The sequence below is a fragment of the Acanthisitta chloris genome, unplaced genomic scaffold (assembly GCF_000695815.1).
Source record: "Acanthisitta chloris isolate BGI_N310 unplaced genomic scaffold, ASM69581v1 scaffold6493, whole genome shotgun sequence".
In the NCBI taxonomy this organism is placed as follows: Eukaryota; Metazoa; Chordata; class Aves; order Passeriformes; family Acanthisittidae; genus Acanthisitta; species Acanthisitta chloris.
Genome location: NW_008665367.1, coordinates 59,249 through 86,617, shown reverse-complemented (window position 1 = coordinate 86,617; position 27,369 = coordinate 59,249). Strand labels below are relative to the sequence as shown.

General features: G+C 38.1%; 1 protein-coding gene across 1 annotated transcript in view; it reads left to right on the top strand.

Moving 5' to 3' along the window:
* The window catches only part of ATG5 (autophagy related 5), a gene marked incomplete at its 5' end in the record, with an annotated part of 58,394 nt that overhangs the window by 18,806 nt on the left and 12,219 nt on the right, over positions 1-27,369 (top strand). The window contains 2 exons of the mRNA XM_009071723.1: positions 51-145; positions 15,680-15,797. Coding sequence (XP_009069971.1) covers positions 51-145; positions 15,680-15,797 — 213 coding nt within the window. The remainder of the gene's footprint in view (positions 1-50; positions 146-15,679; positions 15,798-27,369) is intronic.

Sequence of the window (27,369 nt, the reverse complement as noted above, 5' to 3'; positions counted from 1 at the left end):
TTCAGACAAAACCAGTATGTTATTAACAAAGTCTAATTTTACCTTCACAGATAAATTTGAGCAGTTTTGGGCAATAAATCGAAAACTCATGGAGTATCCTCCGGAAGATAATGGATTTCGATACATCCCATTTAGAATTTATCAGGTAGGAGACAGTGAAATAAAGCCACTTTTACCAAACTCTTCCACTGAGGTGTCATAATCTGTTTTAAGAAATAAATGTTCCCCTTTTCTAAGATTATGGTAAAACTTTGTATGCTTATATTTGCTGGCCCCTTGAGCTGTATGAATTAACAGACAAAATAGACTGGTTTTATTCTAATAGGTAATTGCCTTTTATTATCTTGTAATATTGTAATTATCTTGAGAATGTGCTAAGGCTGGTATAGATGATGTTTGTTTGTTTGTCTGTTTTTAAAAAAAATGCAAGCTATTTCTGTTCATAGAATCATCGAGGTTGGAGGAGACCTTTAAAATCATCAAGCATTAACCTGCCACTCTGCTGTAACTCCCAAACTCTAAACCAAATCCTCCAGTGCCAGATCCAGATGCCTCTTAAACACTTCCAGGGATGGTGACTCCAACACCTCCATGGGCAATCTATTCCAGTGCCTGAACACCCGAACAGGGAAAACAGTTCTCCTAACATCTAATCTGACTCTCCCCTGTCTCAGCTCATGGCCATTCCCTCTAGTCCTCTCCCTGCAGCCATGGCAGGACAGACCATCCCACACCTCTCTCCAGCCCCTGTCAGGGAGTTGTAGAGAGCCATGAGGTCACCCCTGAGCTGCCTCTTCTCAAGGCTGAACAGACCAAACTCCCTCAACCCTTCCTCACAGGACATGTGTTTTAGGACCTTTTCTGAGCCTCATTGCCCTTTGCTGGACTCACTCCAGTGCCTCAATGGCCTTTTTTAATTGAAGGGCCCAAAACTGAACACAACTCTCAAGGTGTGAGTGTTGTACTCACCAGTGCTGAGTACAGGGGGATGGTCACTGCCCTAGTCCTGCTTGTCATACTGCTGCCTTGGCCACCTGTGCACACTTGGCTCATATTGAGTTGCTGTCCACTAGTCCCTTTCTGATGAACACCTCTTAAGCCACTTTTCCTCCAGCCTCTAGTGCTGCCTGGGATTGCTGTGTCTCAAGTGCAGGACCAGCACTGAGCCTTATTGAACCTCATGCAGTTGTCCTCAGCCCACTGAGCCCTGGGGTCACTACTAGTGACTGGCTGCCATTTGGATTTAGTTCTGTTAACCACAGCTCTCTGGGCCAGGCCAGCTACCCAGTTCTTTTCCCATCAAAGAGTCCACTCATCCAAGCCACAAGCAGCTAGTTTTTCTAGAAGTATGCTGTGGGAGACAGTGTCAGACACCTTGCTGAAGTCCAGATAAACTTCATCCACTAAGCAGGTCACTTTGTCATGAAAGGAGATCAGCTTGGTCAAGCATGATCTTCCTTTCATAAATCCATGTTGTTTGGGCTTGCTCCCCTGCTTGCCCTGCGTGTGCTGGGTGATCACACTCAGGATGATGTCTTCCATGATTTTGCCCAGCACCAAGGTCAGGCTTACAGGCCTGTAGTTCCCTGGTTATTAAAAATAACTGCTAACTATGAAGACTGCTTTGGATGCAAAATGCCCTCTGAAAGATCTAAGTCAAACACTTCAGGAGCAAGACTTTTCCCTCAACCACCATGTAGGTTTTTTTTTTCTTGTTGGTATTATAAGGTGAAAGTAATGGCATAGGTCTTGCATGTGGTTCTTACCTTTGTCTTCTGATTGTATACTTCACAGTCCAAAACAAGTTTTGAATGTCTGGGGGTTCTCTGTTTTAGTACACTAGAGCTCCGTTTTCCTCAGCAGTTTATTTGGAGATCTATTCCTTGAAATCCTCACGATTTTTTTACATCCTCTTAGTTTTTATAGCATTATGGTCACAGTGAAGTTTGTAATTACATATGGTGAAAAGCTTATACAAAATTCATGAAGCCTCTCTGTAGATTAAACAGTTGTGCTCTGATGGAATGTTTTAATAGTCTGATACTACTTTATAGCAGGTTATAATGGCCATAGAAACCTATACAGTCTTGCAGTGGGATTGAAGTAGCTTTTAATGTTAGATGTAAGACATTTACTGTCATAGTGAAACCTTAGATTGGGAACGGAAGTCAGTTATTTTGTCAGAGATCATAGCAGATGGCAAAGTTTGTATAAGTACCAAAAAGTATGTATCAGGAGAAGTAGTACTCACAGCATTTTGTTTGGTTGGTGATTAAGTTGTTTTCTTCTCCTCTGATAGGGTTGGGGTTTTTATAAGTCTTTTCATAGAGATCACGTTAAGTGGGTTCGTGAAATGGAGGTTTTGCTGTCTGAATAGGTTGCAGTCCCTAGGTTTGAGGGAAGTTTTCTGTGATACCACACTGTTTGATCTAGTAAAGCTTTTTTTAGAATTAAAAATAAAAAATTTGATTCAGTAATATCTATGCCTTTAGCCACTAGTGCTTACCTTGATTCCCATTATCTTATGAACTGGAAACCCTCATTTGCTCTAGTTTAAACCCAAAATATCTAACTTAGATTAGAAGACCAAAGACAGATAAAGCTGATGCCGAGACAGCCTTTGAGAGGGTTGGTATCTATTATTTTCAGTAATGCTGCTCTTAGTATTTCTAAGTATTTCCAGTCATGTTCCTCTTTTTAAAAAAATGGATGCAGGTGTTTGCAGCTTTTTCCTTTGGTTTGTTGGTTTGTGTACTGATTACTGCTCTGTGTATTTAAAGGAATTTTCAGAAGGTGTTAGGAAGGGTGAGATTTTAATTTAATTCCCAACAAAGAGCTAATTCCTGCAGTTTTAACATAATTTTACAGTACTTAGTGTCAGACTTGCATATGCAGAAGTAACTGATTCAAAAGAGTTCTTAAGATGTATTTAACCCACACCCCAATTGCATTTAATTTCCACTAGTGCTGGCAGAAGTCAGATTTGCATTCTAACTGGTTGCTTATATACACCCACATAAACACCTGATTTCGCCTCTATATTACAGTGGGTGTTTATTCCCTATGTGTTTTCATGGTGTTTTTGTAGATACCTAAGGATATACAGGTGGATGGAAGGAAATAACTAGGCATTGCCTTCAGTGAGGAGAGTTCTTCCTCATAGTCTCCATACCTTCTATTACCTGAAATTATTAGAAGGAAATTCTGTGAAGGGAACTACTTAGATTGGGTTTTGGCAGTATGTGTTGATGAATTTGTTTTCCTTCAAAGAAATGTGCTAGATTATGGTATCAACTAAGAAAAAATCAGTCCTAGCACCAATTAAATGTGACTCTGCAAAGTTGCTGCAGAAAAAATGTGCACAATAGAGTGATCTGATATGTTTTTCTCTGAAGGATTGATTATTTTAAAACTCAAAAGCTCTTTCAATTGTAAAGCTAGTCTATTAAAATACATTTCTAAAGAGTAATATGAATCATATCTCCTGTGGTGACCAAATCTGATGGAGTGTGTGGGAGAAAGAGATGGCAAAAATACGAACATCATACTTTGGTAAGTCAGAACTAAACTAACCACAGGTAATTTAAAAAATACTTGTCCAGCACCTCTTCTTCTATGCTGAGCAGCTAAGATTGGATCAGAATTCTGGAATGTACTGTAGACGATGAAGAAAAAGGCTGAGAATCACTAAGGTCCAACTTGTGTGCAGTTGTAAAAGTTAGCTGAGATATTTTGGAGGTTTTATTGCCAGCTGTCATATTTTATTAATTGTGTCGTATGGAACTTGCACCAGATGAACCCTTGACATAGGTGGAAACTTTTTCTGCCAGAGACAGTGTAAAAATAGTGTTTATATTTTTTTTACACTTTTACTTCGATGTGTCAAAAAAAAAGTTCCCCACTTCATCACTCAGAGGTGTAATCTGTTGTGTCTTCAGTTGACAGGTGCACAAAAGCTTTTTTGCCTTTTTGTCCGATAGTACTGTTGAATATAGTGTTTTTCTCACTTGTTTTTTGATAGCAAGAGGTAAAATAATAGCAATGTTTTGAGAATATTATCAATTAAAGAGTGTTGCTTTTTCTGTCCAGTACTGGAGTTGGTTTGACTTGCGGAAGTTTGCCCCATCTTTACAAGACCAGCTGATGATGCCATGTCTAATTGAACAAACTATATGGCTGATAGATGGCAGGAAGTTGTCATCAGTCTTTGGCTCCAGGCAGTGTGACGGGGCATGTTGGTCATGCACTGGAGAGGAGTTTCTACATGCTGATAGAGACTGCCCTGACATTGCCTGCTGTCTCACCTGCAGCTGGGTGCACTCCGAGGCTCAGTTGTTGTGCACTTAGTCTGCACTCATACCCCAGTTTTGGTATCTTGCTCTCTCCCCATGTCATGCTCACCCACTTGCTTTTGCTTGCTCTGTCCCTGTCACTCTTCCTCCTTTCCTCTGGAGTCTGCCCTATGGATATATAGGATTTAAAGCTGTATGTAGCATTTCTTTTTTGAGAATAAAATTACAAAAGTGTGTGAATGAAAATGCATGAAAACTCTTCATGACAAGTTCTAGAGTTTTTCTCGAATCACAATGGCCTTGGGGCAGGCTGGCTGTTACGTGTTTATCAGCCCAAAAGGGGATGACCTGGGATGATTTGTTCATTTGTTCCTTTATTTGGGTACTGGGAAATGCCATGGTACTGGAATGAGTATTTCCTTGACTTCTGTTTTCTAAGGGTTTGATTATCTTATTAATTGTATTGCATAATTGCATAGTAGGCCTTAGCTTTGAACATGCTTTTCCTATCATAAGTCCTGTATGATTAAGTCACAACAATCACAAATTCTTGTGATGTTTACCTTTCTTAGGAACATGAGTGAAATTCTTTGTACTCAGTATGCCACTTAAATCCAACACTTTGTTCTTTCTGTCAGAGTTGCAGTATTGAGATGTCTAAATAGATTTTAACATTTACTATGACCTGTCCTCTAAATATAGCAAAGCAGGAGTGGAAAAGGAAATATTTAAAGACAATAATAATATCTGTCTCAATAAATGAATCAGAAGCTCAAGCCTGGCTGTTTCCAAGCAGTTGAAAACTGTTTTATCCATATTGCCACATTAATTGGCAGAGCAATTGCAAACCCCATTGCAAGTATGCAAATCAGCAGCACAATTTGGTCCATGGCAGCTGTTCAAAGACTGATCAAAACAGATTGTTTGGAAAGATACTGTGTCCACCTGTAGAGTTTTCAAGTAATAATGAATCCACCCCATGTTAGTAGATTATTTCACTTATTTATTTTTTTGGTTGAAAAGTGTTCATTGCATTTCAAGGCTGAATTTGGCTGACTTCAGCTCCAGTTTCTAGATTCTGTTTTACCTTACACCACTTTAAAGTCATCAGACCTTCTGACCTCCCAGGTTCACTTAGGGAGTGATTTCAGGAGCTTCAGTTTTCTTGAGTAAGCTGTATCAATTGAGCTCTTTAAGCCTCTTGTCACGAGGCTTGCTTTCCAGTGCTGAAGTTGGACTTCTACTCATCTTTTCAAACACTAGCTAATATTTTGATAATCCCCAAGATTAGTATTTAAATTAGGGAGACATAGAGGCCAAAAGTAAAGTTTATTTCTTTAGGATATTAGACCAAAAATACTTGAAGCACTGTTGGAATATGGGTCAAGTTAGCTGCTACTCGAAACATAAAAGCTGAAAATTTTTTATGAAAGAAGGTGAAATTTAATGACTCATCAAGCAGAACTAGAAAATCTTAAGTGCTGTCAGCCTGAAGAGGGCAACACAACACAGCAGGTTTCAGCAGTTTGTTGGCTAGTGTGAAATGCTCTTGAAAAGACCTATGTGCAATACCTTATTGAACTTTTTACTGTTTATTCAAAATGACGTTTTCATAAAGGACCTGCTGAAAAGAGATCAATTTATTTCTTAAAAACTTTTATAAGGAGAAAGTTAGAGCAAAGAGGAAAATAATGTGAAATGATGGCTGGTTTGTGTAACTGAGTTGGGCTCAGCTGAGTTTCTGTGCTGAGCTGAAACAAATGAACTCTTATTTGTCAGCAAGTACACAGAATGATTTATTCTAATAAGTGATGGTTCAGCACTTATTTATTCTAATGACTGATGGTTCAGCACTAAAGAAACAGCAGCACACTTTCACCAGTTTTAAATTACTTCAAAATCAAAGCTCTATGAGTGAAAAGGTTGAAAAGTTTTGTTAGGTAAATATTTTTCCTAGTGCCTCATTATTGGCGGGGGAGGGCAGGGAACCCCACAAAACTCTTCTATCAAGTATTGCACAAGGGCAAGTGCAATTGATAAGTTGTCACTGTTGCCACCATTGTGGTTCCATAATTGTGTAAGCTTTTCGTGTCCATCTAAGTGCACAGTGAAATGGGTTAGTTCAAACCATCGCTGTTAAGGATGACTTCTTTTTACATATTCTATATTAAGCAATGCCCATGCAGTTCTCTTAAGTGATTTAAGGAACCCAAGTGCAAGATCAGCCTTGTGCCTTTAAGAGTCTCGGTACAGGATGGGAGCTGTCAATCAGAGTTTAAAAGAAAAGTTCTGAGATGATAAACTTTATTCATTGTCAGAAATGTGACTGAAGTTTCCATAAATATGCCCAAGTTGTCTGTAAAACTGTCAGTCTGCCTAGTTCAAAGCTATTGTAAAAGTTGCACAGTGCTCAGGGAAGGAGACACAAGAGATGGGGCTATAAAACCTCAGTTTGGGTCACTTCTCTGAGCTGTGGTTGAGCTGTTACCAAGCTGGATAGGTGTAAGCCAGCCCAGACTTGTCCATGGAAGCTACAGCAATCCTTCTGAGCTGAATGTAGATGTAGCTTGTAGACAATGAATAAAGTAGTTTTGCTCATATGTAAAACCTCAGCAGGTTCTGAATTACATTATAACTCATTTAAAACAAGTTAGTGATATACTGAATTCCTCATATGGGGGAAAACTGGGTAGTATTTTTTTAAAAATCATATTTTATCTTACCGTTCTTAAGATAACTCTTAAGTCTCACAAGAAGCTAAATGTATCAAAACCCAGCAGAATCCTAGTAGTTACTAAATTAACTTTGTGTAAACAGCCTTATAGATATATTTTTTGTGTTAGCAAAAGATAAGTCATATGTAATAAATATAAACAAAGAACACTAATGGTGTAAGAAAATTGTCTATTCTTAACTTGAAAATACTTTAATCTTACCAAATGTCTATGCACTCCTTAATTACAAATTGGGAGTTACTTTTATAGCGAATTAGTTTTGTATAAAACTCTTAATTTGTCCTCTGTTCTCTGAATTGTGTTATGACAATTATGAAGTTGAAAATAAGTTTATATAAATGTTCCTGCTCCAAGTGTGAATTTAAACAATGAGGTGTGAATTCTTATGGATCTATTTCCCTAAACTGTTTGAAGAGGTATGGAATGTTTTGCTTCTGACAGATGAGGAATGTAATCCTCGTGGGTTATTTCTGTGGCTGTGCAGCATAGGCAGTGCCTATTGCTTAGGAATTAAGCTGGAACAAACCTGGCCTATGATGGTCTGCACAGCTAAAAGTCCCATCAGTATCTGTTTTGATTTGTCAATATCAGTATGCCATCTTGGCTTTCCTTCACTTAGTTTTGAGGAAAATAGGTATACAAAGCTCATTAACTTTTGCACAAAATTGAGGGTTCGAAAATACAGAAAGTGTTCAGGTATTTTTGGAAAGTACCAAGACTTCTGTTTGAACTTTTCAGAAGATGAAGCTAATTCTATACAGGTAAATGTGGAATGGAACAAACCTATGAGGAGGTTGGTTATGACATTATACTCTAGGAATACAATATGAATTAACAAACGAATTTTTGAAATTTTGCTGCCCTTGACTACAGGAGTTCCTTCTAGTTAATCATTTCTGTAGAAGATGAAGAAAACTATTGGATTTAATGGTTTAAAGTAGATTAAAAGTGGTGTATGAAGTATTGTACTCTTCACTGCTCTTAAGCCATGTAGTGTTTGCTTTTGTGGATGTAAATCCGTTTCTGAAGGTCTCTGTTTCTCAGGTACTCAATTGTTTACTTTCATGTGAGGCTTAGCTCTGCGTGTGCACAGAAGACACTGCAGCTGTGAAAAGTACTATTGATTTGTTGTGCCTCTCTTTTCAGAGATACTGGTATTTTACTAATTACAAATCTGAATCCTTTTCTGGGAAGGAAGTACTTCAAGGCTTTTATTGTAGGTGCATATCTTCTCAGTGCTCAGCAAAGCTACCTCTTGAAGCTGTTTCTTTTATTTAGGCTCTGTTATTTCTGGCTCTGTGGCAGTTGCCTGCTGTCTGCTCTGTGTGTCCTGAGTGTTGACTTTCTTCTGCCTCTAGGACCTGTACAATTTACCTGAGATTAAATAATGCACATTCAGTTGTTCTTGTGTGGAATTGCTAACAGGACGTTTGGCAATACATACTCTTGCTCAAAGTTACCCACAAGGTATAACAAGACATTTGCAGTGGGACCTGTGACAAATATTCTGGGCTGCTGTAGGGTGAGAGTTGTGTGCAGGTTGAGGGAAGTCATCCTTCCACTCTATCAGAACTGGTAAGGCCACACCTGGAGTTCAGTTTTGGGCTTCCCAGTGCAGGAGACATGGAGATACAGAAGAGAGGCCAGTAAAGAGGCACTGAGGTGATTAAGGGATGAGTGTGTTTAATACGAGGGGGGAAAAATACTAAGACAACTGGGACTGTTCAGCCTCGGGGAGATCTCATCAATGTGTCTAAATATCTGTCTGAACATCAGGAAATACTTTGGATGCAAAATCTATGTGGGCAACATGAAACAGTTCAGAAACAGTTACAGAAACTGAAGCAATGTCTTCTGAAGTGTTACAGTATAGTCAGCCCTTTCAGTTTTCAATGGACTTTGTTAAAGGATGCTTTCTAACTAGGCATATCTTTTTAAGGTAAGTAGAGCATGTGATAGGACTTTGACTTTCAGATGTTTTGCATGGTTGTAGTAACTTGTTTTGTTGCTATTACATAAAGCTTTTTCTGAAGGAGTGTAAGGAAGCATTCTGCCAGTGTAAATCAAAAGGAAAAGGGTGGTAATATAGCTGGGTCTTTTATCTTTTTAAAGATGAGCAAATAATGGCCCTCAACAATGTATGGGAGAATTAACTGCAATAGTTGCCATATTTCTCTGTAGGTTTATAATAATACTAAACTATTGAAAGTTAGGATGGAACTGCAGTTGCTTCATATAGTGTGCTCTGTTCCATGAAAGACTTCAAGGAAGACATGAGTTGTTGCTCATGCACAAATAGGAGAATCCATTCATGATCAAAAATGGTTCAATATTATTGTCTAGACATAACTGCAATAAGCCTTACTACATAAAATTTTAACCTTAGTCCAGATGTGTTTATAATCCTAGTTGTGGCTTTAATTTGACTACAGTCTTGACTAAGATACTAGGTAATTATGGCATTATTACTTACATCAAGTCTTGACATAATGTTTGCCACATGCTATGGTGGCCATTGTTATGGTCTGTTAAAGCTTCCACCAAGAGAACACATCATGTAATTGTTCTTGATTTTAAAACAGTGATTGTTAGTGCTCAGAAAGAAAAGGATTTCCAGCCTGTGTAATACTGCTAAGAGTGCTTTCAGGAATAACAGGATTTTCACTTTACCTGATACGTGTGATTCCTTGATGTGACTGACACGGTGGTTACCTCCCTGTCTAAGAAGTTTTGAAGATGTATCCAAATACACAACTTTGATGGCCGTATTAAGGCGTATGTGCCTGCATTGATAGAATTATCTTAAGCTTCAGCCTGGTGAAATACTTCTGCACTACTAATTTAGGTGATTGCTGTTAGTGTAATTAAATGTACAAAGTGTAGCCTGTTTGTTTAATTTTTTTGTTGTTGTTTCAAGCCCCCTAAAAATATTAGGCAGTATAAAGTTCCTGTTCATCATCACAAAGACTTTTAACTGCATGAGGAAACCAAAGCTTAACTGCAGAGCTCTACTGCGTAACTGCAGAAATTCTAATACAAACTCAGGAAAAAGTGAAAGGGTGCATTTTTTTCTATAGGTTATCATGTATCTATTATAATTTTTACAACCACTGAAAATATCTAATTTATTAGAGCAATTTAAAATGTAGTGTGGCAAAACCAAGTAATTTGATTTACTACATATGTTGATTTTACAACTAGTCCTGCAACCCACGGCACATCTTGTCAGTGACTCGATTTTTGTGGTGATTCTAGGTAGGTGTGTTGAGCATGTTTATACTCCTCCTTTTTGTCTTACATTTTTTAGTTACATGCTGACCATATAAAAGCACTACTCAGTTCTTTTATTTTAAAGAAATCAATGGATTCTATTTTATAATGAGATGCACCTTATTCTCTGAGCAGTGATGTGATGTTGCAGGTGAGCAGTAAAAATTTTGCATGATGACAAAAACAGTGCCAGCCTTATTCGAAGTACACCGAATCATAAGTAGAGCATCTGCTTGATTGAGTTTGCAGAGACTAATTAAAGAGGTACTAGAAATAGTCTTTTTCTTAGAATGCTGTTACAGTCCTAACATCTTGAAGAGTATGTGAAATAGAAGATTATCAAAGGTATAGAATAAAGCAGTGGAGTGTCTGGGAGAAGCTCTCTGTTACTTGGAAGATTTGAGGGAGAGGAGAGGAGCAATGATTACAGGATAAAGGCATATCACGTTGTCAGGTTTTATACCTCTTGTAATAGAAGCTCAAACAATACTGATAACATTTGAAAGGTGACAGATTTCAGACGGATAAAACAAGATCATTTCCTTTTTTTATGCATGTACTTTAGCTTGTTGAGCTGAAAAATCACCTTTCCAAAAGAGAAGAAGTTTATTTTAAAAAGCTTTTTAAAATAAGCAGCAAAAACAAACCCAAAAATCCCAACAAAGGGCATCAACTCCTACCCAGAAGCATTGCTTGTGCCTTCTCCACAGTTAAGTACTCAGTGATTCTGGTCTAATATTAAGCAAAAAGAAGGCAGATACCCACCCAAAAATACCAGCAGAAAACAGCCTTTCGGCACCAGTGAAAGAGCAGTATTTCAAATGGGGGTTTGCAATATCTTGCTCTCAGACAGGCAGAGTATTGTGCTGCGTCTGTGACTACAGCAATTCATCATCTTTTCAGTTAGTCACTTCTACATTGTGCATTGAGATTTTAATTGAAAACAAAGTAAAAGACATCTAAAACATAGGAAACATGCATTTTTGAGCAAATATTGAATAAAAATGGCATCATTTTATTTCCAGTGGGTAATTTTCCTGTTAATTTTTTTCTAATATAAAATAACTTGCATTGTTACACAGAGTCTTATTATTACTTTTAAAGCTTCTTGGTTGAGTTGAAATCAGTTTAAAAGAAATGATTCTATGAAATTAAGAGAGTTTTTTTTAGTGTAAAGTGGTTCATTACAAAACAGCACAGACTATGAACTTGACAAGTTACTGAAAATATGATGGAGTGTGTAGAGAAGCCTTGAGTTTTACAGTTTTAAGCTGCCAGCTTAGGCACATGTGGGAATTGTAAGAAATTCTTTTTTTACTTTGTGGATTCAATGTGTATGGTAACTTCTTTTTTTGTCTGAATACTGTGCAGCAGCCGAGTGTTTAGGCAAAATACCAAATCCCTTACTCTAGATGGAAATATTGGTATCTGTGACTTTTCCAGACTAAAACCCAGCAGTCCATGTGTTATGTTTTTCATTTTAAGATGCATCCTGTATAAAATATCTGGCTAATTAAATTGTGGATTTCATGCAGTGTTTGATGTTCTGTTGATTCTGAAAAGGACCAGGCAAGCTGACAACTCTCTCTTTGTCAGGAAGATAGGGAAGAAAAAGAATTACAGTTGTGGGCACAGTTTGTAACTATATAGCTTCTCTCTGATCCTGTGAGGCTTTACACTGCTTTAAAGGGCCTCTTAAAACTTGCCCTCACCTGTAACTCTTCTCAGTGCCAGTATACCTGAAGACACAATTTTAATCTTTTTTTTTCTTACTGTACTGTGATTTTGTTTTCACTGTCAGTTTCCTATCACTGTTATCATTTAAACTTTCTTTTTAAAAAAGAGTCAAGTCTTCATCTGTTCTGCGGAGCAGGAGATTTGTGGGGCTGTGTGGTATACGGAATAGTGAGAAACTGCATCTGCAGTAAGTCCAACTTCCTAGAAAGTATGTTAACTTAGAGATGAAGATTTGCTTCTCTATAAATTTTATGATTTGATACTAAGCTGTGGATATGATCTGTGTAACATGCACTGCAATTTTCAGATCAGGTGATTGTGTTCATGTGCTCACATACTCAGAGGTAATTCCTTTGTAGATGTTGGCAAGGACTGATTGACTTTGACCTGTCATATCCTGCAAATGGATCCAGAATCTTTGGAGCAGCTCACAGCTACATGGAGGCTAGACTGTAAAAGACAATGTTTTGAAAATCACTGCATTCTGTTGAAGATAATTTTTAATAGGAAAAAACTATGGTTACTGTGTGAATACATGCTTTAGGTCTGATGTGGGTTATTTAAAATCATTATCAGCAGGTATGCAGTGATGTCTCTGTGGGTTAGAATGGGTATTGCTGTTTTGCATGATTGATTAAGCAAATACTGTACAAAACACAACTTTATGTAAGCAATTGCTTGTGTTGGTTATTCCTTTATGTGTCGTAGCAAAGAGAGTCACGGAATAGTTTGAGTTGAAAAGGACCTTTCAAAGGTCATCTAGTCCAACCCCCTGTCATAGTCAGGGGCATCTTCAACTAAACCAGATTTCTCAGAGGCCCATCCAGCCTGGCTGGGAACACTTCCAGGGATGGAAATCCTAGAGTAGAAAGTTGTAGTCAAGTTATATTAGTAGCTGCCACACTTGAAAGAGGGTGTTGGTAAGATTTTTTAAAATGATTTATGCTCCTCTGTTACTAAGATACTTTGAAAAATTATCCTGTAAACATTGTGGATTGTAGGATGGGAGTTTTCTTTTGACTCTTTTAACGCATAAAGCATCTGCTGCATGTGAGGGAAGAAGTCTAAGCGTGTTGGGATAATACTCTGCCTGTAGGTTAAGATTTGTGAACTAGTTTTTGTATAAACAACATGCAGTTACTTTTATCATTTTAACATTGATGAAGACCAGTGATTTTTATTTACTTTACCACATCCGTGTTGCTTAACACTTAAGATACAAAATTGAATTCATTTTCTGTGCTGTTTCGTGATAGCAGCTGAGGATATTGGTTTGCAGCACTCAGCAGCTATGTGGGAGACTTAAAAAATACCTCTTCGGCTTTTTCTTCTTGGCATTAAATTGTTATAGCTGGGGAAAGTTTATTATAATTTATTACTTAGTAATGAGAAACTGCAGTATACACTTGGGAAATTCTTACCTTAAAAATCTATCAATGATAACCACCTTTGCCTGTATCCTTCTGGTGTTTATTTCCACTTCTGCTACTTCAGAGAGGAAACACTTGGGAGCTATGATTAGAATTCTCTGAATACCTGGTTATTTAATTAAACTTGATACAAAATTGTTTTGACTATAACAATGTTTTAGGAGAGGCTGTGGTTTGTTTGTTTTTTCCTGATGTTTTGGATGTACATTTCTTTCATATAATGTGCCAGAGTTCACTTCTCAAGTGTGGATCACTCTAGGTGGATCCTGCTGGTTCTGTGCCTTCTGTCATTTTTCAAATGTTCAAATATTCCATTAGCCTTGTTTACATCCACATTCTGCTACCCTGAGGATACAGAGAATTAACTACAGCAGCTGGTAAGCTCCTTCTGATCAGTCTTAGTAAGAAAAACTGGAAAAAGGCTATTTTTCCATTTTTGGAGACTCTTGGCAAGAAGTAACAAGTAGCTGTGTGTCAACAATTCTTCACTACTGCCCTGGAATTACTTTGAGATAGTGTGCACCACTCCTAGGAAAGGATTCCTTGCCCAGCTGTTTCAGAGAGGTGAAATGACAGTTACATTGTCACGTTTAATCTGCTGCTGTGGCTTTTCATGTAGGTAGGTGGCAGAGATCACACCATAACTTCCTTTCAAAAATAATTTTTGACTTTCATATTTTTTGCTATGCTTGATTTGTTTTGATTTTTTGTTTTGGTGTGGGTTTGTTTGTTTGTGTGGTTGATTTCTTGATGTTGAGTTGTTGCTGGTTTTTAATTGCCATAGTAGGACAGGAACCACTTTCTGAGAGGTAAGAAATTACATTTGAAGGGTGCAGTGGCTTGTATTGCTTTGTCCAATGAAGTTAGTATGTGATGAAAGTGGAATTTACTGGAGCCAAAATCACTCATAGTAGAGGGCACGTCAGCTGCATTTGGGACTTGTTACAGGACATGTGGTGACAGGACAAGGGGGAATGGTTTTAAGCTGAAGGACCCAGAGGTGAAATCATTCTGAATTCTTTTGTGTATCTGCAGCACAAGTGGGACATACGTGTTCTTTACACGACTAATCCCTTAAGCAGGTAGAACACTCTAGGTTGTCTATCGAAGCGCAATGCTAACTTTGGGTTTTTTTACATTGTACTCTTTCTTGAAGCTGAAATAGTTTTAATTTTTCAACATAAAATCTGCTGGAAAAAAAATTCACCTGTCCTGAGCTGTAGGGTTACTTGTTTACCACTCAAAGTGCTTAATGTGCTTCTAAAAGGAGGAAGGTAGACTATTGGAGAAGATACTGGATATTTCATAGAATCATCAAGGTTGGAGGAGACCTCTAAGATCATAGAGTCCAACCATTAACCTGTCACTCTGCTGGAACCCCTAAACCATATCCTTCAGTGTCAGATCCAGTCAACACTTCCAGGGATGGTGACTCCACCACCTCCCTGGGCAATATTCCAGTGCCTGAACACCCTAACAGGGAAAATATTTCTCCTAACATCTGATCTGACTCTCCCCTGTCTCAGCTTATGACCATTCCCTCTAGTCCTCTCCCTGCAGCCATGGCAGGAGAGACCATCCCACACCTCTCTCCAACCCCTGTCAGGGAGTTGCAGAGAGCCATGAGGTCACCCCTGAGCTGCCTCTTCTCAAGGCTAAACAAACCCAACTCCCTCAGCCCTTCCTCACAGGACATGTGTTCTAAACCTTTTCTGAGCCTCGTTGCCCTTGGCTGGACTCACTCCAGTGCCTCAATGTCCTTTTTTAATTGAGGGGCCCAAAACAGAGCAATTATTACAGTATTGCTTTGACTCGGAAAAACATATAGGTATGTGTTTAACTCCTAAGTTTGTGCTCACTGCTTGATTTACTTACATTAAGAATATATTAAAATGTTTTGTTCGAACAGATCATATTCCCATAACAGTAAAATATAAATAAATATTTAACACTCATATATCCATGGCATTGTCTAGAAATTATCTTCATGGTTTTCCTGGGGTGCCAACTTAATTGCAATTGCTAATAAACAAAAACTCCCCTGTATACCATGATGAGAATGACATGTGAGGCCATGGGGGGAATGTGGAAATACCTGACATTTCTTCTGCTTCAGCCTTTTGTTCTGTCCTGTCTTCTGCCCGTTTCAAATGATAACACTACATATGTGCACGGCCCTTAAATTGCTTGTTTTGTAATTTTGTTATTCAAACAGGCAACAACAGAGAGACCTTTTATACAGAAGCTATTTCGGCCCATTGCATCGGGAGGAGAGTTGCATACTTTGGGAGACCTGCTCAAAGATGTGTGTCCTGGTGCTATCGTCCCTGAAGGTACTGCAGAAATAACTTTTGTTCACTAAGATAATTTTTTTCTGTTGATTTATTGTGTCTTGGGTTTTTTTGATATGGGTGTTTTGGAGGTAGAACTAATTCTCAGTACCAGAGCTTCAGATTTCACACCTTCCTGGCTCTTTAGTGTGCCCTGCATTACCTGCACTGTTTGAAGAGGATAAGATTGAGTCCTTAGCCTCTCCTGAAAAAATTAATATCTGGAAGTTTGTTTTAAAATTCATGTACTCCTTTGCCATCATGTTATTCTTAATAAAAACATTCACATGTCATTTTGCACTTTTAAAACAAATTCTTTTTGTTTTAAGTTACCTTTAATTTTACCTTTAACTTTTAAGTTACCTTTAATTTTGCATTGAAAGTCTTTTCATATGTAAAACTCTGAAATTGACCGAAATTGAAGATGTTTTCAGAATTTTTTCTCTGTTGAAGTCCAAGCTTTTAAAATGTACCAGAAAGGGATTGTTACAAATATATAATAGTTTATGTATGATTGCTAAGTAGTATTGTGTGATAAGATACCAATTAGTTCATGTAGCATTATATGATTTCATATAGTAGCACTTACTCAGAAAATAGGCATTTCTGGATGTTATTTTAGGTTCAAAATTTACAACTAGTAGAACTCTGATAATTTTTACATTTATCCCACCTAAAAAGTAGAGGTACTCTGCAAATTAAGATCAAAAATATTTAATATGAAAGGTTTTTCATCTTGTATCGCTGTTGTCTCACCAGTTCTTGTAAATGAGTAACTTTTTTTCCAGTCAGTAAATCAGAATTTCTTTTGAAAAATGCCTGATATTCTGGAGAAGGTCTTGACACAGAATTTACTGGGACAATATCAGCATCTTTTGACAGTGAAGCACTAAATTTGAAATCAGATTTTGTTGTACACAGACATTGTGTAATTCAAAATCAAACAGTCGTCATGGATTTCTCTAAGTATCGTGACCTTAGAAATTGACTGAAATCTCAAGTTATTTTTTGACTCCTGATTAATACTTGTTAACACATAGGAACAGGTTCCAAAAATAACAAAAGGTAAGAAATATGTAGATTGTTGCGAGCCATGTGTCTGTTTCTCATAAAGCTACTACAAATTTTGGAGCATTTTTTAGGTACAACTAACCGTCAAAAAGAGGAAGGAAGGTACAAATAGATACCTGAATGTTAGCACAAGCAAGTTTACCCATCTATAAGTCCTTAACTGTCAGTATCCTACAGATACTAGTGGGTGCATTTTATCTTGGAAGGCAGTTGGGAGCACAAATTAAATGAGAGAAACTAAAAAAGCATTTATGCACAAATTATTCCAGTACATAGTGGATGATAATTTGTACGTGGATTTACCAAAGCTACAGGTAGGTGGTGAATGTGCTAGTTCCTGTGTGTGAATGTAATGCAATTCTGGGTACCAGGGACAATGCTCCCTATCAGTAGACCTTCTTTTCACATATCGACACCAACCTTTAAGAGCAGAACAGAAATACTGTGTGCTAATTGCTTGCTTCATTTTTGTTTAAGGCAAAAAAAACCCCACATTGTTCACACAACAGAGATAAAAATGGTGATTATTTGAAAGAAAAGAAACTAAAATGGGGACTATTCTTATACTCAGGAGGAGCAGTTTGAAATTCTGCAGGTTTCCTTGTATTGGAATGGACTTGTCTGTTCCTGTATACGTCTGCTTAATTTTCACCTAGTTTTGATCCTTAAGTTTCTACCAAGCAACTTACAAACTTAGAGTTTAATAATTTAATCCCTCACATGAGTGGGAGCTATCTAGAATTCAGCTGATTTTCTCCTGTAATGCAACTTTGTGTTGTAGCATTGTTCAGTTGTTCCTCTTTGGGTGCCTAACAGAAGGAAAGCTGAGCTAAATGCAGAAAATGCTGTGAGCTCTTGAGGAGATATGGGGGTAGACTGATACACAGTCAGTGGAAGGGGAGACAGACTGACTGAACAAGTAATTTGGAAGAAAATGACAGATCTGGGAGTCGTTAAATGTGATGGGAAGAGTGACTATAAACAACGTGGCAGGATGAAAGAGATTGGGGCAAAAGCCAAAACCTGAAATAATAAATGTGAACACCTGGCCAGAGTAAGTGGGATAGGAGATGATAAAAGTATGAGGGAGAAAAAGAAGTGTATTGCTTGTGGAACATACGGTGAGATTGTGCAAGGCATCTGTGAAAGAATGGGGAGTAGAAATCCTGTTGGCCTAGTGATTTGGAGCAGGGATTTGGAGAAACAAATTGACTCAGCAGATGGGAAGAAGGGCAGCTTGCACAGGCAGAATGACAAGACACAAGCACACTCTGAAGTGAAGGTTAGGCCTCTCATTGCTCTTCTTCTGTCCTTCCCTCCAAAAAATTTATACTTCTGACCATAATATCTCTTTGACTTCGATATGTATAATTATGGTGATTTAGTCTCTTTCTACAGGAAACTCTTGATAAACTAATTTCTGAAGAAAAAATAGCTTGTGGTCTGACATTACAAATTGTCCTCTTTGGACCTTTTTTGTATCTTCTAATTTTTGTTCTTGTAAACGTACACATTTTGTCTTAATCTACATTTTTTATTTATTCTGGTCAAGGCATTAAAATAATGTTGTAACGAACCAGAATACATTATCAAAGGTATATTAGAAAATGACAGAAAACTCTTTTTCACATTTGTATTTTAAGACTTTTTTCATTGTTACCAAAGTTTAGATCTACTTCATGTTTCTGAACAAAGGGGGGGAAAAGTAGCATCTCATCAAGATAGAAAACAAATTACTTCTCCAGAATCTCTTACGTCTTTAACCAGATATGGTTTTTACTCTTCTTTTCAAAAGTCATTTAGATAATTTTCCAAACTGTTTTCAACCTTCCTCTTTAGTGACTTAATTCCCTGGTGACATTAGCTGCATCTTTTTGTCAGTGCAACGCAATCAATGTGAGCTTCTTTCTTTCTGTTTTTCTCCATCTGTTGAATTTCTTTTTCTTTTTTTCTCTTCTATGGTTTTCTCTTTTCCAATGACTTTTCATTCAACTGGAAGCTTCATGGTAATTGTGGTGGTAGCTTGGCTTTGGTGACATCCCTAACTGAGCTCTTTGCCGTGGGAACTCAGGGAATATATGATTTTCAGACTCAGCATTTGTAGCCATACAGTGAGCTGTTCCTGCTGCCAGATTCTTAGGGACCACCACAAGAAGAGGGGAGGGAAGAGTTTCAAGAACCACCCACAGTGTCTATATGCCTTTGCTTTAGGAAACATGGATATAATTAAGTCTTCCTTTTAACTGTGCTGAGAAAAAATATTTCAATGAAAAAATGTACTTACATATATGTGGATGGAATATATGCATTGATTAGCAGCTGTTGAAAACACGGTGTAAAGAATGTTGTCAGAAAGAGAACAGGTTGAATAGCGGCATTAAAAGATTAGTAGTGAAAATGGTCTTTGTAAAATACTGTGTCAATATTATTTTGGACTGTTGCAGACTGTGGGCAACTGGTTAGAATGCTGTGTTTTATTTAAATTAGCTTATGAAACTATTTATTCAAGGCTTTTATTGTTTGTTGAAGTGTTGTAAAAAAAAAACTTGAGCTATTATCCCAACCCATACTTCTTCCCTGTCTTTCCTCAAGCTGCTCCTTTATTCAATTATGTCTGTATTTTTCTGGTTAATGAATGGTGTACAGTGCTCACCTTTCTGGATTGCTAAATAGTTTCATCTCCTTGATCTGTTAATCAGAGGAAAACTGATGGGGATTAAAGTTAAAGGTTTTTTGTCATGGGCACTGCTATATCAAAGGACGGCTTCTACTTAGTCTGTCCTTTTAACTCTTCAGACTGCAAGGAGTGTTAGCTTTATATTTTGTCCCTAAACTGTCAGGGCCCTCATAAAGTGTTGAGATTATTTAGGTGGCGGTGCTGCAGAGAAACGTACAAGAAAGAAAGACATCTCAGTCTGAAATTTTACTAAGGTTAAACTATATTGGTCCATTTTTTATTTGCTGTATTTCCATAATTATTGTTTAGTTCCATTTATCTAAAGGCTGCACACAATTGGAATCAAACTTGGGAGTTCTGTGGTTGTGTAGATACACTTCACTACATGAGCTACTGTTCCTGACCCTCTAGAATTATTGGAAATTCTTAAGGAAATATGCAATTTCATTCCAGTTCTGAGTCTTTTAAGGTAAACCTTTGCAAGTTCTGTACTTTGTGCATAGCAAACTGTGTTCAGTTCTCAGTTGTGATCATACTCTCCTGCAGGGCAGGAGTGAGGGGATGTGCTTGGTTGTACTTCTCCCTAGTTGCTCATACTTAAATTTGAGGCAAGCTGGTTGTTTAGGTTTTCGGCAATGTGTCATTATTTCTGATCCTGGTCACAGCATCAATGCAGAGTGGCACTTATTTTTTGGTTCTTTTTTCAACTTGTGTTGACCCATCTTATTTTGTTTCATGTCAATGGCTCTCCTTTTTCCTGCTCATGCTCCTTCAATCACTCTGTTCTAGTAATGGATAACTCTTGCTGTCCTTTGTTACTATCTCTGTGTCTGCTTTTGCATCCTTTTAAAATTAGCTCTTCTACTTCTTTGACTAAATTCACCATAATTTAGATAACTAATTTTGTAGTTCTTCAGACCTTACCTGATTTCCTAACAGGTATAGATCTAGTTCTTTGGGGAAGTAGTTAGTCATTGCTTTATTTTCTTTTCCTCTTGCTTTCCATCTTTTTGACCTGTGGTGTTCTGTTATCTCTACTTCTACTTCAGTTTCCTTGAGTTTTCCAACAATTTGTTGTACCATTGGATATGAAAGTCTAAAATCGTTCTCTTGGTTTTCAGGTATCCTCCAAGACAACCAATGTCCTGATTACTCAGGGAAGTGCAGAATAAAATTGTCCAGTGTCCTCCTTTTCATTCACCATTTTGAAATTGTACAAAGATCCTTTCCATCCAAGTCCCAAGTACTATAGTTTTACTTCTCACAGGCTGTACATCATGTAGTTTTGAATTTAAGCTCGTGACAGATGTCTTTTTTTTATTCTAATATGAAACACCCATTCTTGAAGACTCCAGGGTTAGAATCAGATTATTCTGATTATTCATGCTACAGCTTTGTAAACTCATTGTCTGATCTTTTTTCCTATGCTTGTGGATGCCACTTGCACAGACAAAAGTTGGTTCTTTAATAGGACAGTTCTTGTGTGGCAAAGTGGAATTGTCTGCAGTAGTTCCAGAAAATTAGGCAGACATTTAAATAACTTCAGAGTTATTACTATTTGTGGGAAGATTTAGTGGCTTATGGAGGAAGAGGCTAAGATGAAGCTTGTCATGTCTGTGGTCTCTTAGATTGCATAGTTATAGTTTCTGTGCAGGTAAGGAAGAGAAGATGTTAAGACTGTGGGGTTTTTTTCCTGCAAATGTAGAATAAGGTCACAGACCTGATGTGGTAGAACATGTTACTTATGGGTGTGCTCCCCAAAACTGCTGAGTAACAAAATTATCTGTGTCTGAAGCAGATAGCACCATGGCTACTTTCCTACACTGTCTAAAACCTTTGTCTTAGTGAGATTAGGTACATTAAGCTACCTGTTTACAACAAAACTGTTGTTTATGACAGATAATAAAATTAAGCGTTATCTATTTGTTGCTTCAGGAAAGTCATGCTGCATTTCCCCATGGTTTTCTGCATCTGATAATAGTGTCCCTGTTGCCAATTAGGGGCCTTTGTTTACAGAAGTAATATCAGTCCTGAACTTCAGTTTATCAAATTTGAAAAGAAAAAAAGCAAATAATTCACAGCAATAAAAAAAATTGCTTATTAGACATTTATCAAGTTCCTGTGAAAGAAAATACAAATACTGTAAACACTTCAATTAGAAATAGTGACTCATCTTGTTAGGAGAAGGGGAGGAACACAGTGTGATCTTACATAACTACAGAGCAACAACTGCAAGAGGAAACAGCGCTGAGTTCAACAGAATGCTTTGAAGAGGCAAAGGGTTAATATGATGGAAAACAGAATCCTGGGGAAAGGAAAGACTTCTTTCCTCTTCCACACCAGAAATTTAAGACATTGGGCATAATACAAATATAAAAATTGCATAATGTAGAAGGAAATAGTTTTCTTCCACTGCTATCATGTCTAAACAATTCTGGATGCAATTTGAATTTGCTAGTGTTGTTGAAGTCTTCATAAAACTTGTTTTGATTTTTGTCTCATGCTTCCTTGAAGACTCAAATGGTAAACATTTGGACATAATGACGCAAACAGTAGGCTATCAATCAATCCCAGTTTTCACAGCATTGTTTGTTCATTCAGAAAAGCTGTGTGAACTGACCTCTTTCTGCAGCAGTGTCATTAGTTCTTTCAGAAATAAAACAAGGATCAAAAAGACTTCCAGGATTTTTCTCGTAAGAGTTGCTGTACTGGATGATTTTGTAAAATTAGGGGTCAACTGTTTTCAATTAACTCTCAGCTTTTTTTAATGCATATTGTATGAGAGACTACATATTAATTGTTTTTGTTCTCCCTCGGTTTTCTAAGCCTTGGCTTCCAGTAAATTAGTCAAGCAGAAATTTGAATTTAGATTAGATTTGCCATGTAGGCTCCTAATTTTGATGAAAATGACAAATAGTGCAGTAGAAGGACATAAATGCATGCAGTGTGAATGTCTTTGGATTTACATGGAATACGACTGGGCTTGCTCTGCCTGAGGTCAGAATTAGCTTGGCTTGGTGTACTTACTGTCAGAGCTGGAGCAGCACAGCACCATCCCACTTCTTGCTGCTCCAGCAGTGAGCAAACTCAGGCAGCCTTTGCTTCTCATGTCTAGTTAGTAAGTCTGACTACTTGTGCTCTCTGCAGGCTGCTGCTCCCTGCTTTTCAATGCTATGGGGTTACGGTGTTGAAATATTTTTCCAGACCACCTAAATGTAGAACTATAACCAGCCCTGGTCAGTTTTAGGCAGTTTATTAAGCCACAGTTTCATCCCACATGGATGTGAGAGCATTGTGAAGGGTTAGAGGTTTTGTGCAGGCATCCTAAAAGATGTTTAAAGCTCACCAATGATACAAATCCTCATCCACTGTCTCCTCTACTGTCAGAGTCATCTTGCAGGCCACAACTGAACTTCAGACCAATACTTAAGCAATTCCACCCTCCTTGTGTCCTTGACTCAGGGGTGCTTTCCGTGTTGGTGGGGGTCATCACGTACGTCTCCTTTCTGGTGTGAGTCATTATTTGTGCCTGTTATCTTTTCCTAACTGGGCCATCTGCTTGGATTATCCATCTGCATCTGCCTTTCATCTGACTGACTTCTGACTTCTTGATTTTGATTTCTTTTATGCCCCCACACACCTACCTGCCTCGGTTGCCTTTTTTTAAGGTGAAGTGGAAAGGTGGGGGTTTATTCTGTGTTAAAATTTCGGGCCTTTTGATTTAGTAGTCCTTGATCAAAAGGAGTGGAAATCCAGCTGTTGGCTTGAGATTATAGAATTAATAGTCATGACTGCACAGTTAATTAATATAGAATTAATTTGTCATGACCACATGGAAAGGTGCAAATAATCTGAGAGTTAATAGTGTGGCAGCTGTGTTATTTATGTGGCTTCTTGTTAGCCATCCTAATTTCCAAACAAGCTCTTTGCATACTCAGAGAAGGCTGCTGTGTGTGCAGAATATTCTGGCTCACTTGCTCTCAAAAGAAAAGACAAATCATAGTGGAGATCTGGGTCTGATTGTGGTCTTTCTACATAGAATTTCTCAGGAAACAACAGACATAGCTTGGTTGTAAAGATTTCTCTGACTTCACCTCAGTCAACTCTACAAGGATTATCCATTTGGTAGCTTGTGAGTCCTTTGCCCCTTTCCTAGTGGCAAATGGGTTGAAATTTAGTAAGTCTAAATGCCAGAGTCCTCACCTAGGACAGAGTAATGTGGAGCACAGGTATAAATCGGGAGAGGAGCAGCTGGAGAGCAGTCCTGCAGAAAGGGATCTGGGGATGAGCATTGGCAGTAGGCTCAGCACAACGCAGCAGTGTGTCCTGGCAGCCAAGGGAGCAAACCACATTGTGGGGTGCATCAACCACAGCATAGCCACATGGTCAGAAGAGGTGATTATCCTGCTGTATTCAGCACTGGTGCAGCCTCACCTGGAATACTGTGTGCAGGTCTGGGCCCCACAATTTCAGAATTTTAAGGTACTCAAGTGCATCCAGACAGCAACAAAGCTGGTGATAGGGTTGCAAGGCATGTCCTGTGAGGAGTGGCTGAGGACTTTGGGTTTGTCTAGTTTGGAGAAAAGGAGGCTGAGAAGTGACCTCATTGCTCTCTACAGATTCCAGAGGAGGGGAAGTGGAGAGGGAGGCGCTGAGCTCTTCCCTCTGGTGTCCAGTGATAGGAAGTATGGGAATGGCTCAAAGCTGCACCAGGAGAGGTTTAGACTGGACATAGGAACCATTTCTTTACTGAGAATATGGTCAAACACTGGAACAGGTTTCCTAGAGAGATGGTAGATGCTCCAAGGCTTTTAGTGTTTAAGAGGCATTTGGACAATGCCCTTAGTAACATACTTTAACTTCTGGTCAGCCCTGGATTGTTCAGGCAGTTGGATGAGATGATCATTGTAGGTCCCTTCCAGCTGTTCCAGTCTGGTCTTTCCTCTTGCATCCAACAGCTTTCCAAACATCACAAGAGTAATGTGTTTTTCCTTTGTGACTTAGAAGTGGTTTCTGGGCATGCACAAACATGCACATTCAGAAGGGTAGGCTGTAGGAAGAGGTACAGCAAATAGAGAAATAATCCTGTTTCTCGGATGAGCCTTTGGAAATTCGTTCAGCTGAATTTGTTCCGCCGGCCACCCAATAAGTTTTATTAGTATCAGACTCCAGACTATTCTCTTTAAATTTGTCAAAAGGCCAATGACTTTATTCTGGCGCAACAAAGTTTAAGTCTACCATTAACAGTAGTAGCATGAAATGGAGAAAGTAAAATCCTTTACAGAAACAGCATTTTTGAAATTCAGCTTGTTCTGACTGAAAATGGCAAACTAGCACTTCTAAAGTTCTCTGCAGAAGCGAGGTGGGATTTTTCATCCTAGAGTAGTCTGCTCTTCCTGAGAAGATCAGCATCCTGCCACCTGTTTCTTGATGAAATGCTGTAGGTTTGAAAATCGAGGCAGTCAAGAAAAGGTTGTGGAGCAGTACTAACAGCAAATCAACCCAGTTTCTACTGTTCTGCCATGAATGTGAGTTTTAGTAGAACTGTTGGGATCAAAGCATCTTGACAGAATGTTTTGGTTGTGGTGAATTTTCTGTTCTAAAATGAGTATTTTTTGTGTTTTAGGAGGAGACAGGTTCTTTATGCACTGTACAGATGTTGCAGTGTCTTCCCACAGAATTTATCACTTAGACAAAAGATGAGTGAAGAGAGACAAAAAGGAGAAATTAAGAGGCACAGAGAGGTGATGTTGCTTGTACCTTGTCACACTGAGGTCAGTAGCAGAGTTAAGAATTGGATTTTTTTTAATCATGATCTAAATCAGTCTGTCTTACTCCAAAGAGGTCACAGAGGTCACTCAGTATGACTGAGCTATCAAAACCTTCACAGAAGAGAACCCAAACCAAACCTTTCTTCTAGTTTCTCATATATCCTTGCTCACAGAAACAAATGTGTCAGCAACAGCTGTACATGTACACGAAGTATGTAGACTTATAGGGTAGTTTTTATGGTTGGTTTCATAGAGAATGTGACAATGCCTTTAGTGCTGTAATTGGTGTAACTGGAGATTCTAGTGATTCTACCAAAGCTTTCAGGAGACAGAGTAACAAACCTCTGTGAAGACCAATAATGTGAAGTTCTTGACCAGGGCACTGCAGCACACAACTAGATTTGGATGTTGTGGTCTCAGTGTTTTTATTTATACTAATAAACAAAAGTGAGCTAGAACATGTGTTGTTTGTGCTATATGACTATTAACAGTTCTCTGGCATAATTTTGGTCAAGGCCAGTTAGTAGAAAATTGGGGCAGTGTTCATGGATTAATAGTCTGGGGACTATTCCTAATGGGTGTTTTGGAGGGGGAGATAATTTAGCTGAATAGGCAGGAGCTGTTTTCTGGCACCTGCCCTGATGTTCAGAGAGTGGGTTCTGGTCCACTTTTTGAGTTGTATCTATACCTTAACATTAGGTATATGTACTGTGTCTTTGGGGGGTGCCTGAGTGAAATAATTCCTGTCTGCCTTGCATCTCTCTTGCAGTCTGGTTCTATTCTGCCTTGATGCATATAGGCATAAACCAATTTTTCCAGGAGATAAGCATCTTACAGGGCTGAAAAGAACAGAACCTGCAAAACTGGAGACCTACAAAAAGTCATTGGGAGAAAAATAGCAGCCTTATCAAAAATGTAAAGCAGAGTAATTCACTAATAACACAGTACATAGTGTCCTACTCCCTTTTCTAAGGATTCAGCGGCACATGTTAAAAGTAGTATGAATACCTCATTTCAGTCAGAAATTTTAATAACTTCACATTCAGAGGGTAAACAGTGGATCACTTTCTATCTTACATTATACTTGTAGTGATTTGGAGAATATTTGTAAGAAAATAGAGGTTAAACTTTTCTTTATGTCAAAGCCAAAGTCTTATGCAGTGGCTTGGCATGTGCACAGAGGTGCTACAATTTGTGACGACTTGGATGCTCTTGTGCTCCTTGTCCTTTTTCCATCACCACATTTACAATGGCAAAATGCAGTGGGTGTCTACACTAGGAAACTTCACCAAGTCCAGTATCTTAGTGCAAGTTGTTACTCGCTAGCAGCTTTAGCCAAGAAGCCAAATGTATGGACCAGATACACAAACAAATGTCATTCTGCCCCTTGGGAATCAGTATCCTCAGATGGAAAGGTGATTGCAAAGACACTTCTCTTTAAAGCTGCAAACCAATGCAGCCGAATTAGCTGTAACTCATTCCAGAGCTATGTACCTGCAGTGTTTTGTCCACATAGCTAATGATTTCTAGTAATATTGCTAACTAATTAATGGTACTAACTTAGAAAATTTTGTTTGCAAACACTGTATGTTTGTGTTCTAAGTGTTACAGTTCTATTTTTTCTACTATAAAGTGGAAAAATACTTTCTGAATTTTAAAATAAATAAAATTATGAATACAACTATTATTAAAAGTAAAGACTATGTGATAATCTATCAGCTTTGCAGCTACTCTCTTGATATTTTCAAATGGAAAAGCTAAAATGAACTTTTGATGAAAATTCATGTCCAATCTTAACTCTGACCAGGTGGCTGTTTTGGGAGGGGTTAGTGGTGGAAAAATACTTTCTGAATTTTAAAATAAATAAAATTATGAATACAACTATTATTAAAAGTAAAGACTATGTGATAATCTATCAGCTTTGCAGCTACTCTCTTGATATTTTCAAATGGAAAAGCTAAAATGAACTTTTGATGAAAATTCATGTCCAATCTTAACTCTGACCAGGTGGCTGTTTTGGGAGGGGTTAGTGGGGTTTTTTTAGTGTGTAAAGAGC